This window comes from Salmo salar, chromosome ssa13 (genome assembly GCF_905237065.1).
Source record: "Salmo salar chromosome ssa13, Ssal_v3.1, whole genome shotgun sequence".
In the NCBI taxonomy this organism is placed as follows: domain Eukaryota; kingdom Metazoa; phylum Chordata; class Actinopteri; order Salmoniformes; family Salmonidae; genus Salmo; species Salmo salar.
This window is the reverse complement of record NC_059454.1, coordinates 12,149,892-12,167,518: the sequence shown is the minus strand read 5'-3', so window position 1 is coordinate 12,167,518 and position 17,627 is coordinate 12,149,892. Positions and strand designations below refer to the sequence as shown.

The window sequence follows — 17,627 nt, the reverse complement described above, 5'->3', positions numbered from 1 at the left end:
GTCGGGCTCGGACCCAGTCAGACACTTGGATGATCGACTTCTTCACCCTGTGTGCCTTGTCAAAACGCTGTTTCATTTCTCTTTGGTGCCTGGTCACTGCCTGCTGTTCTTGGGTGCACCTAGTCGCCGGTTCTGCAACTCTCTGTGTTCTGAGTCTGTCCAGTGGCAGTTCCATCTCACGACCTAGCATGAGGGATGCCGGGGAGGCCTGTGTTGTTGTGTGTTCGCTTGCTCTGTAGTGCATTAGCGTTTGATTCAAAGCAGTTTGGAACGTGCACCCCTGGACCAGGTGCGCTCTGATGCCGTTCTTCAGCGTTTGGTTGAAGCGTTCCACCCCTCCGTTAGCTTGTGGGTTGTAGTAGGCCGTGCGGATGTGTTTGATTCCCTTGTTGCTGAGATATGAGGAGAACTCGGCAGAGATTAGCTGGGGCCCATTGTCCGTGGTAAGGGTGAGGGGCAGGCCCCACCTTGTGAACAGGCTGTCTAGGATGTCCACGATGGCCTGTGCTGTGACAGTTCCGACAGGAACCACTTCTGGCCACTTAGAGTGGAGGTCATACACCACCACCAGGAAGCGCTGATGGTGAGGGACTGCGTGACCATGGATCTCGCCACAGATGTCCAGTTGGATGTGCTCCCAGGGGCGGGACGGCCATGCGAGAGGCTGCAGGGGGGTGGGGCGGACTGTCCTGTTTTCCCACTGAGGAGGCATGCAGCACAATCCCTGACCAGGGCTTCAATGTCGTGGTCGATGCCTGGCCACCACACAAGGTCTCGACATCGCTGTTTGACCTTCACTATGCCCAAGTGCCCCTCGTGCGCCATGGATAGAACACGCGCACGCAGACCACTTGGGACCACAGTGCAAAACCCTCGAGAGACACAGACTTCTTCCCAGCAAGACAGTTCGTGCTTCACCCTGGCGAAAGTCGCCAGCTCTTCCGGCACGTGTGCTGGCCATCCAGTGCGTATGTAGGTGCGCAGGGTAGACAGTGTGGGATCCTGTTCCGATGCTTGCTTCAGCTCCTCCAGTGAGACAACTGACTGAAGAGGAGCGTAAAGCATTTGTACGAGCTCTGTTTCGTTGTCGTCTGGCAAGACGGTCGGAGTAGGAGCGTCAAAGGAGCGTGAGAGGAGGTCTGCCACCACGTTATCCCTCCCTGGAGTGAACTTCAGCTGATAGTTGTACTGTCTGAGGCGGTCGGCCCATCTGTGCAGCCGAAGTGGCTTGTGGCCAGTTCCTGATGCCGACAGTAGCGTTGTGAGGGACTGGTGGTCGGTTCGGAGCGTGAACAGACGGCCGTAGAGGTGCCACCTTTTGCACGCCCAGACACAGGCCAGTGCTTCTCGTTCGCCCACAGAGTACCGTTGTTCTGTGGGGCTCAGGGCCCTTGAGGCGAAGGCGACGGGCCTCTCAATGCCATTCTGCAGCTGTGAGAGGACAGCTCCTAGTGCTCCAGCTGAGGCGTCACATGTGACAATGGTGGGGCAGACGGGGTCAAAGTGAGCCAAGACTGGGGCTGTGGTGAGCTGGCTCTTCAGTGAGCGGACCGCGTCTGAGCAGGCTGCCGTCCAGGCCCATGGCTCATCCTTCTTGAGGAGCTGGCGAAGGGGCGCTGTGGTCTGGGAGTAGTGGGGCAGAAACCGGAGGTAGTAGGCTGTCATGCCCAAGAATGATGCCACCTGAGAGGCTGAGGTCGGTTCCGGGATCCTGTGGACGGCTTCAATGTTCGACATGAGTGGGGCAATGCCTTTGGCCGACAGGCGGAACCCCACAAACTCGACGGCTGGAGCTGCAAAGGTGCACTTTCCACCGTTAAGGGTCAGGTTGTTCTGCAGTAGAGCGCTGAATACTCTGTGGAGTCGATAATCATGGATGTGGAGGTCAGGACCGTGGACCACGATGTCATCCAGATAGACCGCCACCCCAGGTATTCCAGCGAGGATGGTGCTCATCACCTTCTGGAAGCAGCTGGGGGCGGAGTTAAGTCCAAAAGGCATGCGTGTATATCTGAACACGCCAGCATGTGTGACAAAGGTAGTGAGATCTCTGCTAGCTGCATGGAGGGGTACCTGAAGATAACCCTGACGAAGGTCAAGCTTCGTGAAGATCTTGGAGCCATGGAATTGTGCGGTCAGCTCCTCAGCTGTAGGCAACGGGTACTTATCCGGGACAACGGCCTTGTTCACAGCACGAAGATCCACGCAGGTCCGGATTCCACCTGACTTAATGGTTGCAATAACTAAGTTTGAAATCCAGGGGGCAGCGTTGACTGGCTCAATGATGCCTGCATCCAACTGTGCCTGGAGATCTTTTGTGACGTCATCACGCAGTGCAAAGGGAATGCGCCGCAGGGGCTGCATGACTGGGGTCACTTCCGGATTCACTAGGGGCCTGTGAGTAAAGGCTGTGAGGCAGCCCAGTCCATCAAAAAGAGTTGGCCAGTTCTGTTGCCATGTGCAGGTAACCTGGTGGATAGCTGACCCACTGTCATCTCTCAGCGTGAATCCCAAGCCTGTGAAGAGGTCGAGGCCCAAGAGGTTGGCACCCCGCTTTGCAACATGAAATGTGAATGATGGCAGATGCTTGGTGCCGTAGTGTACTGGGACCTGGAGGGTGCCTACAATGTCTATCTTGGATCTACCGTACCCACACAGGGCAGTGGAGGGCTGTTGGAGTGGTAGGTGACTGAAAAACTTGTAGTAAGTGGCAAGGTTGAGCAACGACACCGCAGCGCCAGTATCCAGCAGCAAAGGCAAACCCACCTCACCCAGCTGCACAGTGCATGTCCTGAATGACACATGGTTGGTGGAGACAGTTCGGATTTCCGTGCGTTCATGTTGAGAGTGAGATGAAACTAAGGGCCTGTGCTGGGTGGAGCTAGTAGCTGGGGCAGAACGACACACTTTTGCAAAGTGATTGTATTTTGAACAGTTCTTGCATATTTTCCCACGGGCTGGGCAGTTTGAAGCCCTTTAATTGTGAGAGCTAGCCCCGCAGTTGCCACAGCTACTTCTGTTCGTTTGTCTGTGTGCCTGCTGCACGGGCATGCCGGTGTCTGTGTCCATGCAGCTATCAACGTGGGAGGCCATGCACAGCGCGTGATCGTTGTAGTGCGCCTGCTCGGGCTGAAGCTGCTGTGTGAGAATGGCTGGGGGCCGAGTGTATGCTGCAGATCTGTCTGTTAGCATAGTAGAGCATTCCAACGCCGCTTCAACCTGGAGTGCTATTTTAATAGCTCCATCTAGTTGTAAATTATCCGATTCCAAAAGCAGTTTCTCCCTTGTCTTTTCACATAACGTCCCCTCTATCAACTGATCCCTGATGATCTCGTCCTGAAGTGTCCCATAGTTACAAGAGCTAGCCAGATCGCTCAGATTAGCCACGTAGCTTTGAATGGACTCACCCGGCCGTTGGTGTCTCTTCCGTAGCCGGTAGCGTCGGAGGAGCACTCGCTCTTTCCCGGCGAAATGGTTCCGTAGGAGGCTGACTGCAGCAGTGAATGTAGGAGCCGATCCAAGCGCTCTGAAAATCCTTTGTCCCTCTGTACCGAGGCAGTGACGGAGCAGTGCTGTCCTCCGCTTGTCAGAGATTGTAGAAAAGTCCATAGCTTCGATATAAGTGTTAAAGCTATCAAGCCAGTTATTCCACGGGACTGGAGGTTCGCCAGGCACGGCGAGGAATGGTGCCGGCGGTGGTAAACTGAATTCAGCCATCTTCGTCGCCAATGTTATATCTAGCCAAGCTGTAGAAGAACGCACGTCTGCACGGTTTCATCCGGTGGCGTGTGCTGCTTTATGGATGAATGGGTTGTCAGGATGAGTGGCACATGTCATTAAACGACAGAGTGATGTACAATGAGAAACCGTGCAGACGTGCGTTCTTCTACAGCTAGGCTAGATATAACACTCTCCTCCTTCCAGGCTTTTTAATCTTTGAATTTATATGGTGATCGCATCTAAACTTTCATAGTATTAGCACGACAACCGGCAAAACAGTTCGTCTTTCAATCACCCACGTGGGTATAACCAATGAGGAGATGGCACGTGGGTACCTGCTTCTATAAACCAATGAGGAGATGGTAGAGGCAGGACATGCAGCGCGATCTGCGTCAGAAATAGAAAGGAGATCTATTTTATCCCTTGGCAACGCAGACGCTCTTTGGCGCACGCAAGCAGTGTGGGTGCAATAATTTAATAACATGGATTTCTAGATTTATTTTGCGACGCTCGCGCACGTGACGTGTCCTGTCTGGTCAGCATGTTAGCTTAGCTAAATGGTATAGTCGTTGTGCATTCTCAAGGGACATTTGGGTGCTTTCGTAAATTCACTCTGGCGATGTATTCCGATTCCAGAACGCAGAATAATGAATTTACGAGCGCTCAACACCCGAATATGGCTGGTGTCAGTAAAAGTCGGCAAAAAAACGTAATTAAATTTTTGCCTGCAGCACAGTTAGTCACCAACACTCTGGATAACATGACTGCCTAACCAGCTCTGCTAGGGCCAGTAAAATAGTCAGTGGTCTCATTTGTGTCTGGAAGTAGCAAGCAAGCTAGCCAACATTATCTTGTGTGCTTGACTGCCTTTGTAAGGTCAGAACGCTCAAATAAACCCTACTCGTCGGCCAGAGTGTCCAGTGTGCGCTGCGAGTGCGAAATGCTCTGAATTTTACTAAAGGACAATGCTCTGAATTAACGAGCGAACTCTGGCACTCCAGATTGAATTTAAGAACACCACTGAAGTCATAAAATGTCTAACTAGTAATTTGTTATGCTAACTAGCTAGCAATAGGTTGCATAGCAACAGCATCAAATTCCGGTAGACAGGTGAAGAGCTAGTACGCTCAACTGAAAGGATACTGTTTGTTTACAGTGTACTAAAATGAACTAAATAGTATGTAGTATATACTCATTAAGTATACAGTATATTAGTATGGGTATTCGAACATAGCTCAGCTCTCTGAGAGTAATGGTGGCTGTGGACAGGTGAGAGACCAGCTCTCTGAGTAATGGTGGCTGTGGACAGGTGCGAGAGATGCGCGACAGTGCTGGGCGTTATACCGTATTTTACTATATTCCGGTATTGATGCACAGACCGGTTTAGGTTTTTACTTGTGTAACGGTATTTCAATGTTTGGTTTGTTAAATGTGTTACGCCACTCCTGCGCATGTAATAATATAAATTTTTATAGTTTACTATATTTGCTACTTGAGTTGTCTCTTTCCACACACACCAAGCCCCGGCCCCTGTCACTCAAGGAGAGCAGTTTTTGCACTACCACGAGTCACAACAACCACTCGCAGTGACAGTCTGCATGGTCAATGCTGCAGATATTCATGACAACGATGCTGATTTCCACATTGCTTCTTAATATAAATCCACAAGGGTTCTATAATTACACTACTAGTTAGCAACATCCAAGCTACAGTAAGAGCAAACATTTAATGTAACATCTAATTAGGATCCACTGGGGAAACACTGACCAACACTATGGTTCCTACCCTGTCACAATAACCCCTCCTTGGCTTTTTCATTCGTTGTCATGTCAAACAACACCGTATTCAAAGTCCCCACTATATTCCAACTTTTGGTTAAAGTTTTATTGGAACAGTATAAATACAATCCGAATGGTGAAAGCCCCATTAAAGTAACTTAGGAAGTATGTGTTGACACCTTAGGGCCATACACTGCTCATCAAGCATATTTAGAACTTGTATTATTCAAATACTGTCAAACACCATCAAATGAGAACGATATTGTATTTTGGCCACATCGCCCAGCCATAACACATGGTCACCATACACCATGTCTGCAGTCAGACATCTATACTTTGTCATGTACTGTATGCCATCTGATCTGAATTGTGCTATTTGGAATTACATGACCTGCGTTATGCTTTGTTTTCAGGATCTTCACTGGTTCCACAAAGCTAGATGGAAATGCAGTCGGTAAGTGGATCTGTGTGTTTCTCTGTATCTGTCTCTGGCAGTGTGAATGTGTTTCTTGATGTCGTCCTATTCCTAGTGGACTTTGTGCGATGGTTGTGTGCGGTCTCCATGGATGAGCTGGCCTCTGCTCACCAGCCGAGGATGTTCAGTCTGCAGAAGATAGTGGAGATCTCCTACTACAACATGAACCGTATCCGTCTGCAGTGGTCACGCATCTGGCAGGTCATTGGAGACCACTTCAACAAGGTGAGTGACTACCGTCAGCAAGGACGGTTTCCCAGAACCAGATTAAGCCTATTTCTGGACTAAGAAACACTTTTAGTGGAGACACTGCATTGAGCATTGTTAGTCCATCGATGGTATTACAGGGATACTTTGGACACCATTTTTGTTTCTGGGTTCAGTATGAAGTAAGTTAGAGGTAGCATGCTAGCAGATACCCATAGACTTACAGTCATTCGCTTATGCTACCTAGCATTGGCTCGCGAAACTACCTCCAACTTCCTTCGTACTGAACACAGAGAAATAAAAACAGCATCCTCTAGTTCCTCTGACTCTGAGAAGTAGATAAAGGGCTTCATTGCCAAAATATCCCTTTAATCTATTAATCTAACCTGATTATGCAAAGACGTAGCCTATCTATTGACTGTGGATCTATGCCTGGGTGTTTGCTACTCTGCCAGGTGGGCTGCAACCCCAATGAGGATGTGGCCATCTTTGCGGTGGACTCTCTGAGGCAGCTGTCCATGAAGTTCCTGGAGAAAGGAGAGCTGGCTAACTTCCGCTTCCAGAAGGACTTCCTCCGGCCATTTGAACACATCATGAAGAAGAACAGGTAGAGATGGACCAGGGGGGAAGGGACAGTTCTTGAAATAGGTCATGTGAAGGGAGTAAAATGAAAGAGGCAGAGGTGATTTGGGTCAATATTGAGGATATGATGAGGGGGAAAACCCTCCCTCTACACACTCACAACAAACCATTGACTGTTTGACCCCCTCTCCTCCACAGGTCTCCCACTATCAGGGACATGGTGATCCGCTGTGTGGCCCAGATGGTCAACTCCCAGGCAGCCAATATCCGCTCCGGCTGGAAGAACATCTTCTCTGTGTTCCACCAGGCCGCCTCGGATCACGACGAGACCATTGTGGAGCTGGCCTTCCAGACCACTGGCCACATAGTCAGTGAGTACAGTCAGTCACATCAGGACTGTGACTCACCATTTTGACTGACAGTCGACGGCTAACTCTGTAGAGAAATGGACTGCTGATGAACAATTTCTCTCTCCTCCAGTGGTCACGTTTCAGCAGCACTTTGCAGCAGCCATAGACTCCTTCCAGGATGCGGTCAAGTGTCTGTCTGAGTTTGTGTGCAACGCTGCCTTTCCTGACACCAGTATGGAGGCCATCCGGCTCATCCGCCACTGCGCTAAATATGTCGCAGACCGGCCGCAGGTAGGCACCACACAGGCCCCGGGTAGGGTAGGCACCACACAGGCCCCGGGTAGGGTAGGCACCACACAGGCCCCGGGTAGGGTAAAAAACACAGTTGGAAAAAGGAACTTGGAATCTGGACATGGGTTACCAATTTGGACTAGAAAAAGCAAGCACTTGTGGTGGTATTAATGCACGAAGGGAGAGCGAGAGATGCAGCACTGGAAATATCCACGGAGGATTTGAACCAGGATGATGGTATGGGAACTCTGATTAGAGCACTAGATTCTGTGCGTCTTAAAGAAGAGAAAAGCCCGACCTACGAGGCATATTGAAACTTTGACAGTGTTACTAGAGACATTTCGGTTGCCGGTGGTGGAAAAAGTACCCAATTGTCATACTTGAGTAAAAGTAAAGATACCTTTTAATAGAAAATGACTCAAGTAAAAGTCACCCAGTAAAATACTACTTGAGTAAAAGTATTTGGTTTTAAATATACTTAAGTATCAAAAGTAAAAGTATAAATCATTTAAAATTCCTTATATTAAGCAAACCAGACGGCACAATCTTTAATTACAGAGCTAGGGGCACACTCAAACACTGACATCATTTACAAAGGAAGCATATGTTTGAGTCCACCAGATCAGAGGCAGTAGGGATGACCAAGGATGTTTTCTTGATAAGTGTGTGAATTGGACTATTTTCATGTCCTGCTAAGCAATCAAAATGTAACGAGTACTTTTGGGTTTCAGGGAAAATGTATGGAGTAAAAAGTACAATATTTTCGTTAGGAATGTAGTTAAGTAAAAGTGACATTTTTAATATAAATATTAAAGTACAGATACCCCAAAAAACTACTTAAGTAGTACTTTAAAGTATTTTTACTTAAGTACTTGACACCACTGTTGGTTTCAATGACGGACTACATAATTGATTTGGAACAGAGGTAAAATGGGATGCGCAAGTACGACATGGTTCTCCCGGATGTTAGCTTTCACGTTGCTAGCTACTGCCTGTCTGGATGCTAGGGAGAAACAGTTGGCTTTGACTGTGCTGACTTTTGCATCAATGAAGTCGGCACTAAAAAAAATATATTTTTGGTGAAAAGATGGCTGTCGTGCCAATAACAGATGGAATGCAGGTGAGTGACGCGGTATACCACACCGAGCAGCAGAGAAGGCGCCAACAAGTCACGTTCTCAAGACAACCAGACGAGGGCGCCATTGCCCAGCACAAATCCACTGGACAGTTATGGGAAGAGCACTTACTATTGGGTTAAAGATGAACATGATTGTCCTCATAAAAACTAACAGAGGAAAATGTAATCAGAAAGAGCAGTGTAACACTGTTTTCAAACCAACCTGCTTCTGATACAGATCTTTATAGTTGAGTCCTATATAGGACCGGCTGTGAGTCATACTGCGTGTACACACAGTGTGTGTGGCACTAAATGGCTTGATAGCTATGTCAGTCAACTAAATGTGAAAGAAGTACACCATGTGGAAATCATGATACCAGCAAAAATAGGTCAGACTAAGTGTCACATTGAAACAGAGGTGGTCCCTACCGATATCCCTTTACTGAATGAATGAAAAATAATAAAATGAATGAATTAATGACGTTTTTTATTTTTGTGTCAAATCGCCTGTTGGCAGCCCATCCCTTATGAGAGTAATTGACACACAAACAAAGTAGAAGGGACCAGTGCAAGGGTTGGACCGGCACCTTTCAGCACTACATGCAGCGAGAAAAGCGTTCACTGAAGTGGAGAGTGTTCAGAGAGAATTCGCAGCTTCTCAGTGCATCTCTCAAGATTGTGAAAAGTAAATGATCAACCAGTTGGTGGAGCTGTTGCTGAGAATCAGCCTCCTACTGAAAATGACACATTAATAGGCCCAAACCTACCAGATGTCTCCAGTCACTGATATAGACACTGACACAGGAAATGGAGCAGAGACCTTCAACCATGACATAGCTAATACTGTTGAGGGTTCAAATGAGGAAAACGTTCAACAGCCACTGAAACCTAGTTGTTGTCATTTGTAGTTAACAGGGACCACACAGGCCACGGTTAGGGACCACACAGGCCACGGGTAGGGACCACACAGAATCGCCAAGCACATCCCAGACCTAGATTACAAACTGCTACATTGCTCTCTAATCAAGCCTGCACTGTACGCCATCTGAGAATTTAGCATCACGGTGTTCCTGTTCCATTCCTCTGAGTGTCTTCCCGGTCTGTCCCCAGGCTCTGCGGGAGTACACCAGTGATGACATGAACGTGGCCCCAGGGGACCGGGTGTGGGTGAGAGGCTGGTTCCCTATCCTCTTTGAGTTGTCCTGCATCATCAACCGCTGCAAGCTGGATATAAGGACCAGGTAAAACATCTGACCTCAGTTCTGTGTACAGGTATAGACCCATTTCCTGTCCGCGTCAAAGGTAGCGCACGCAGTTCCGAATCGGAACGTGGTTTGTTTACATGGAAGTAAGCACGATCATGTCCGACTTCAGATGCAGCTTTTGCAAGTTAGCAAACACGTAATCAGATGGTTATTGTCTATAACATCGCAGATTTGATTACCAAGCAAGACAGCGAGGCAAGGTAACATATCCCAAATACAGCTAGATAAAGCCAGAAGAACGATATACTTGTTGAACAAGGCTATACTCGTCAGTCTGGTGTGTTTTTCATGGTCTTCACTCACTGCTAAGTTTACCATGGTTCCGACATCAGTGTATAGTTAGCTATCTGCTACTTGGCTTGTTGTTTGCTAGTATGCGCGCGTCATTCGAATGTGACGTTTGGCTCTGTATGGCTGTAACCAACTTTGATGCTTTGAGCCCAATAGATATTAATGTATGATTATGTGCGTCTCTCTGTCACAGGGGTCTGACTGTGATGTTTGAGATTATGAAGAGCTACGGACACACCTTTGAAAAGCACTGGTGGCACGACCTTTTCCGCATCGTCTTCCGCATCTTCCACAATATGAAGCTCCCTGAGCAGCAGACTGAGGTGAGTGGCTGTAGTTATTGTCCTTCCGCATCTTCCACAATATGAAGCTCCCTGAGCAGCAGACTGAGGTGAGTGGCTGTAGTTATTGTCCTTCCGCATCTTCCACAATATGAAGCTCCCTGAGCAGTAGACTGAGGTGAGTGGCTGTAGTTATTGTCCTTCCGTAAGTAGTAAGTAAGCCTTGTCCAAGCCCCAAAAAAAGCTTGTGGCCCTATGGGAGTTTCTGCTGGAATTACACTAAACAAAAATATAAACGGAAAGTGTTGGTCCCATGTTTCATGAGCTGAAATAAAAGATCCAAGAAATGTTCCATACGCACATAAAGATTATTTCTCAAATATACTCAGTTTGTTTACATCCCTGTTAGTGAGCATTTCTCCTTTTCCAAGATAATCCATCCACCTGACAGGTGTGGCATGTCAAGATGCTGATTAAACCGCATGATAATTACACAGGTGGACCTTGTGCTGGGGACAATAAAAGGCCACTCTAAAATGTGCACAACACAATGCCACAGATGTCTCAAGTTTTGAGGGGAAAAGCAATTGGTATATTGACTGCAGGAATGTCCACCAGAGCGGTTGTCAGAGAATTGAATGTTCATTTCTCTACCATAAGCTGTTAGAATTTGTCAGTACGTCCAACTAGCCTAACAACGGCAGACCACCTGTAACTGTCAGAAACCGTCTCAGGGAAGCTCATCTGCATGCTCGTCATCCTCACCAGAGTCTTGACCTGACTGCAGTTCGGCGTTGTAACCGACTTCAGTGGGCCAATGCTCACCTTCGATGGCCACTGGCACGCTGGAGAAATGTGCTCTTCGTGAATCCCGGTTTCGACTGTACCGGGCGTCGTGTGGGCGAGCACTTTGCTGATGTCAATAACCCCACCGGTATGGGCAGGCATAAGCTACGGACAACTAACACAATTGCCTTTTATCAATGGCAATTTGAATGCAAAGAGATACCATGATGAGATCCTGAGGCCCATTGTCGTGCCATACATTCGCCGCCATCACCTTATGTTTCAGCATGATAATACACAGCCCCATGTCACACAGATCTGTACACAATTCCTGGATGCTGAACATATCCCAGTTCTTCTATGGCCTACATACTCACCACATGTCACCCATTGAGCATGTTTGTGATGCTCTGGATCGACGTGTACGACAGCATGTTCCAGTTCCTGACAATATCCAGCAACTTCGCACAGCCATTGAAGAGCCATAGACAACATTCCACAGGCCACAATCAACAGCCTGATCAACTCTATGTGAGGGAGATGTGTCGCGCTGTATGAGGCAAATACTGATTTTCTGATCCATGCCCCTACTTTTTATTTTCTTTTTTCTTTTTAAGTTATCTGACCAACAGAAGCATATCTGTATTCCCAGTCATGTGAAATCCATAGATTAGGGCTTTGAGTTTATTTCAAGTGACTGATTACCTGAACTGTGACTGACTGTGACTATGAAATGTTGCATTTATAATTTTTTGTTCATCTTTTGTATCTTGTGACTTCTTGTAGAAGCACGAGTGGATGACCACGACCTGTAACCACGCCCTGTACGCTATCTGTGACGTCTTCACCCAGTTCTATGAGCCTCTCAGTGAGGTCCTGCTGGCTGACATTTTCACTCAGCTGCAGTGGTGTGTCATACAAGGTGGGTGCCTTCCTCTCAACAGTTAGGGGGAGGAAAAACACCGCTGACTCACACACACACCCCTAACTATTTAAATATCTACCGTAATATTATATGTGTAACATTTTACCAGAAATGTAATGTTAGGTGACGTAATGGTGAATGACATCAGTATTTTCTCTTCCCCTCCCACAGATAATGAGCAGTTGGCCCGGTCAGGGACTAATTGCCTGGAAAACCTGGTCATCCTGAATGGGGAGAAGTTTAGCCCAGAGGTATGGAACGTCACTTGCTCCTGTATGCTGGACATCTTCCAGACCACAAGCCCACATGTGTGAGTTCTGCTGCCGTCCGGTCTGTCACCTTGATGTTCTCACAACTTCAGCAACCCATCACCATGAACGTAACAGTAATATTTTCGGTGTGTTTTAATTATAAACAGAAAGCACACTGTTCGAGAAGATGAGGATCGCGTGTGTGTGTGTGCATTAGCAGTGCTGTCAGATGTTGTCTAGTCATGAGCAGAACTTGTTGCAGGCCATGGTGACTCATGAACACATCATGTGGCCAGCCAGAACACAGGAAACACTTAATCCCACAGACCACATGACTGACGATTTGTACATTTCTATTTGCACTTCTCAACAGCCTATTGACATGGCGACCGGCTGGTCAGGAAGAGGAGGCTGGTGATGGTAAACACATGGTGAGCAAACAATAACATTTATGAACCATCTGACAACAGTTCCCTTTGAGCCTGATTAGACAGACAGTAACAAGAGAAAGGGCAGCGATTTGACTCTTGTAAATTGATCTGGTCCTGTTTATGATCCGGTCCTGTTTATGATCCGGTCCTGTTCTTAAACCAACATGCAGATGGAGCCTTCTCATCTCATTGGCTGTATTTGTCTGTTTGTTTACAGGATGTAGATTTTGACACCCAGTCCCAGAACAGCTATGACAGGGCCCTGTCAGAGAGAGGAGGGCAGAGCCAGATATCCACCGCTAGCGATGACACCTGGAAAGGGACACCCCACACCAGTAAGCAACGGGTTGCAGAAATATTTGGCCCTCGCCCCTCAATTCACATTTCTCTCTCTACCTCATTATCCTTCATGTCATTTTCCATGTTTGACCCCAGTCTCTCTTTGGTCCCTGTCATTCAAATAAAGTATTATTAGTCGCCTACCTATATTTTGCAGGTGCAGGGAAATGCTTATGTTTCCAGCTCCAACAGTGCAGTAATGCCTAACAATACACACAAATCCCCCAAATTAAAAACTAAGGAATTAAGAACTATCAGAAAGAGCAATGTCAGAGTCCGGAATGATGGAAGAAACATTCTGAGCAAATAATGTAAAAAAAGAAATACTGTAAAGTTGGCAAGGAGCTATAAACAGGGCGACCGTGTCATCTTCCTGATGCCTCTGTGCTCGGTGTCAGGGATGTCAGACCAGAAGCTGTTTGCAGGGCTGCTCATCAAGTGTGTCGTGCAGTTGGAGCTGATCCAGACCATTGACAACATCGTCTTCTACCCGGCAACCAGCAAGAAGGAAGACGCAGACAATATGGCTGCGGCACAGGTTTATCACAACCATGTCTGTCCTTTATGAATATAAAGTCATGATGTTTATTAACATGTAGTTTAATTATGGCTTTGATACCCTACACCCAAAACACACTCAGTTTATGTTGCTGGGGAATTGACCGAGGCTCTGTGCTGTGTCTGTCCAAGAGGGATGCCCTGGAGGAGGCTGCAGAGGAGGGGGACCCTGGGCAAGGGGAGCAGGGCATGTACAGACACCTCTCCTCCCAGCACCTCTTCAAGCTGCTGGACTGCCTGCTGGAGTCACACACCTTTGCCAGAGATTTCAACTCTAACAACGAGCAGAGGACTGCACTCTGGAGAGCAGGTGCGTTCAACTGTCTGTCTCTCTTGGTGTGTTTACAGTATCTATCAGATGAGCTAATCGGCCAGGCTGTCATGTTTTTTGATATAGGATGCTCTTGTCTCTCTGTCTGCCCCGTCCTGTCTGTCTGCCCCGCCCTGTCTGTCTGCCCCGCCCCTGCTCTGTCTCAGGATTTAAGGGGAAGTCGAAGCCCAATCTGCTGAAGCAGGAGACTAGTAGTCTGGCCTGTAGCCTACGTATTCTGTTCCGCATGTACTGTGACCGGCAGCTCCAGGACTCCTGGCCTGAAGTCCAGACACGGCTGCTGCTGTGAGTGTCCTGGGGAAGGAAAGACTGGGGGGATCATGGTGTGAAAAACCTTGACAATTGTAATGTGATTTTGGCTCCTTTTAAAGCACTATATAAACACCATTTATAATTATTATAATTAAAGATATTAAAAGCATCCGTTCACACCAGTGATGTAGAGGCAGCAACCTGGGGAAACCCCAATGTGTTAAATTCTCAGTAAAAGTGGAACCAGTATTCTGTGTGACCTGAACCGCAACAAATGGAATGTAAATTTAATTCCAACATGTCATCCTTAGTCATCTGGCTGCCTCCCTGCTTGGTCCAGCTGTAACAGGTTCTTCAGCATTGGTTTGTCCGGATGTTTCACTCCCGGCAGTGCAATATGTGGTAATGTTACCGGTCCTGTCCTCAGGGTGTGTAGCGAGGCTCTGTCCTACTTCATCAGCTTGACCTCAGAGAGTCACAGAGAGGCCTGGACCAGCCTGCTCCTAGTACTGCTCAGCAGGACCCTGCGACTGACCGACGATAAGGTTACACACACCTACATCCACACGGACTGAAATATTTGCGCGTTTGCACACACGCACACACACTGACAACTGGGTTTGGCTTGCAGTGACAAGTGCCACACAAGTGATCTGTATTTTTTTTTGGAAGACTGTTTATGTGAACACGCGTCTGCCAGCACCATTTCAACTCTATATACCTGGCCTGAGTAGGCGGTAGGAAAAGAAGAGTCTATTTCCCATAACGTCCAATTGACGTATCTAATAGGTCAAATGGTTTGAATAACGAGCAGTAGAACAGCCTCTCACTGGCCTCCTTTCCCCTTGGGCAGTGAATTTGAATGCTGTAGAGGAAGGGACACTGATTATTTAACAGCTTGTCTTTGTAATGACCTTGGTATGTAAAAGAGGCCATTGGCTGTGTGCAGTCAGACCAGGGACCTTGGGCGACCTCTGCTACATCAAGGATCTATGCATTAGACTCGATTCAATGCAGATTTCCCGTATAGAGCTTACAGTCCGTTATCCTTAGCCTGGTTCAGTCTCATTGAGAACGGGTAACTAAAGGAAGGACACTGTTAGCTTACCAACAACTTTCTTTGCACATAACAATCAGATAAACAGGAAGTGTGCAGCCTTACGGGTTATTTTGACTTTGACTAAGAAATGTTTCCTCTTCCCAAATCCCACCTTCAGGTGTACATAGTGGCTTCTAAACAAACAATGTTGATATTTAACTTTGGCCATACTTCAAACAGTCCACTCTTTGACATCACACTCCACTCACCCTAAGCGTATTGCAGTTTGCGTGTGCATCTATCTGTTTGATGCTAAATAGTCTGTTCTTTGTCCCTTTCTGTCCTCAGTTCAAGCTTCATGCCTCCTGTTACTACCCTCACCTGTGTGAGATGATGCAGTTTGACCTGATACCTGAGCTCCGTGCCGTCCTGCGCCGCTTCTTCCTCCGCATCGGCTCTGTCTTCCACATCGCTGCTCCTGAGATGGGCTAGGCCAACCCTCCCTAGGAGGGTCTGGAGATGGAATGGTCTGTGTTGGGGGGGGGCACTGGTGGATGGTGGGACGCTGAGGTGTATGAAGAGTGAGGCGAGAGCTCCCCTATCGGGAGTAAGGCAGTGCGGAGGGATGGAGGATGTAGATCGACGCAAAGATTCTGTTACCCTGAGGGAAAGATGCTTTGAAAGTCCTCCGTTCCTGTTTATCTTCTGCAAAGGAAAGGCTTCAAGAGTTGGTGATAAGGTCTGGTGCCCTTTAAGACTGCCTCCCCTTAGAACCTCTGCTGGGTAAAAAGCTCTGTGAAAGAACAGAGCTCTCTGTTTCTCAACACTGACGTTAATGTCAAATGTATGGAAAATGAACTACAACAATGAATTGATGTTGTTTTATATATATATCCTCTACCTGATTTTGTTTCTCCTAATCGTTGATTTAAGACTGAACAAACACGCATATCCAAAATGCTAACGCAAATGAAGAATACCATTACTGAATATGCTGAAAAGTACCACTGGCAGAAAAGCACATTGGAAACATGACACTGACGTGACACTGAAGTATCCTCAAGTGTTTCTCTAGTTGTGATGTACTTGATGATCTGATCAAACGATATTGTAACAACTGATAGGTCTTGTTATCAGGCCTATCCTTATTACTGTCCCATTTTTCATTATGTTCGATCCCTTCTTAATTTGATGTTATTGGTGGTTGGCCTCCAGTGTTTTCGTAGCACATCCTGTATTCAGAATCCTACCCTAGGATTACAATTAGTGGGGATGGCTTGCTCCCTAATGGGTGAGCAAGTATGGTCGGTTGTTCCCCTGCCACCATTCCCCATTTGATCCTATCATGTGAATCACTATAGCCTGTTATGAGTCCTAATTTTACTTGTATTTATTTATTTTTATACTTTATTTTAAAGCAACATTTACATGCCAGTTTACTTGTTGAAAAGCTACTGCACATTCCCTATGTTCTGAGAGCAAAACGGAATGACTAGCTATTTTCTAGAATGAATCTGGTGTCACGTAAAAAGGAAGTCTACAATGCAACGCCCATGGTATTCTATAGCAAGGATGAGATGTTCTTCTCCTGTCAGACAGTTCTGTGTTAAACCTAAATGGAGCCTGCAACAGATCCCTCATGTATTAACTGTCCAGTACTTTCTCAGAGTGGAATGCCTGTCAGTATTGTCAGTGAAATACCAGACAGGAGTAAGAATGAAGAGAAATCAAACATTACTCCTAAATATGTCAGGATATAGCTACCATCTTCACCATTTGCAGTTTAATCCTGTCTGCATTATTTTTTTTTAAACAAGGATGTATATAATTATTTGAACTGCATTTAAATATTTTTGAGAAGCATTCCTCTACCTTACAACTATGGATGTCTACTTTTCCCTTAAGGGGAACTATACAGTATATGGAGAAATACATAGTGTAAAATAGAAAATGAAGTGCTATACATATTGTGATGTAATCTCCCAAGCATTTGGTGAAGTAATCAATAAACCTTGAATTCAGATCTATAGCAGCACTGCTTTTGTTGGTTCACTGTAAAGTTCAATTCAGTCATCGCTGTAATGTAGCAGCTACTGGTGTGGCCTTTTGACAATGCGTTTCTAAAGTTGACCACCATGTGGCGCTGTAAACCTCGAACGTTAGAATGTATCAAAGGGAATTCTGGGGGTAACAAAGGTTACCATGGAGATGTGAAACATCCTTTGTTTTGTTTTGGGCTGTACAGACTTGATATAAAAATATTTTACGTTCTGGTAAAGCTGTACTGTGTTTAATTTACTTACGAAGAAAACCGACAACGTTTATCAAGAAAGTCATCATCTGAATATTTTAGCAAAC

General features: G+C 46.7%; 1 protein-coding gene across 5 annotated transcripts in view; it reads left to right on the top strand.

Annotated features, from left to right (window-relative positions):
• LOC106566435 (brefeldin A-inhibited guanine nucleotide-exchange protein 2) overlaps positions 1-17,296 on the top strand; it is a 44,351-nt gene extending 27,055 nt beyond the window's left edge. For 3 of the 5 annotated variants that reach the window (XM_045692937.1, XM_045692936.1, XM_045692938.1), the window contains exons 24-39: positions 5,912-5,952; positions 6,029-6,198; positions 6,636-6,787; positions 6,961-7,133; positions 7,243-7,403; positions 9,631-9,761; positions 10,270-10,399; positions 11,930-12,065; positions 12,240-12,378; positions 12,693-12,750; positions 12,968-13,085; positions 13,488-13,642; positions 13,780-13,957; positions 14,125-14,263; positions 14,658-14,775; positions 15,618-17,296. In XM_045692937.1, coding sequence (XP_045548893.1) covers positions 5,912-5,952; positions 6,029-6,198; positions 6,636-6,787; positions 6,961-7,133; positions 7,243-7,403; positions 9,631-9,761; positions 10,270-10,399; positions 11,930-12,065; positions 12,240-12,378; positions 12,693-12,750; positions 12,968-13,085; positions 13,488-13,642; positions 13,780-13,957; positions 14,125-14,263; positions 14,658-14,775; positions 15,618-15,761 — 2,143 coding nt within the window. In that variant the 3' untranslated portion in view covers positions 15,762-17,296. Of the gene's footprint in view, positions 1-5,911; positions 5,953-6,028; positions 6,199-6,635; positions 6,788-6,960; positions 7,134-7,242; positions 7,404-9,630; positions 9,762-10,269; positions 10,400-11,929; positions 12,066-12,239; positions 12,466-12,692; positions 12,751-12,967; positions 13,086-13,487; positions 13,643-13,779; positions 13,958-14,124; positions 14,264-14,657; positions 14,776-15,617 lie in introns of those variants that run through there. The other 2 variants (XM_014134467.2, XR_006758493.1) reach the window with 2 other exon arrangements.
• The last annotated feature ends 331 nt before the right edge of the window (positions 17,297-17,627 follow it).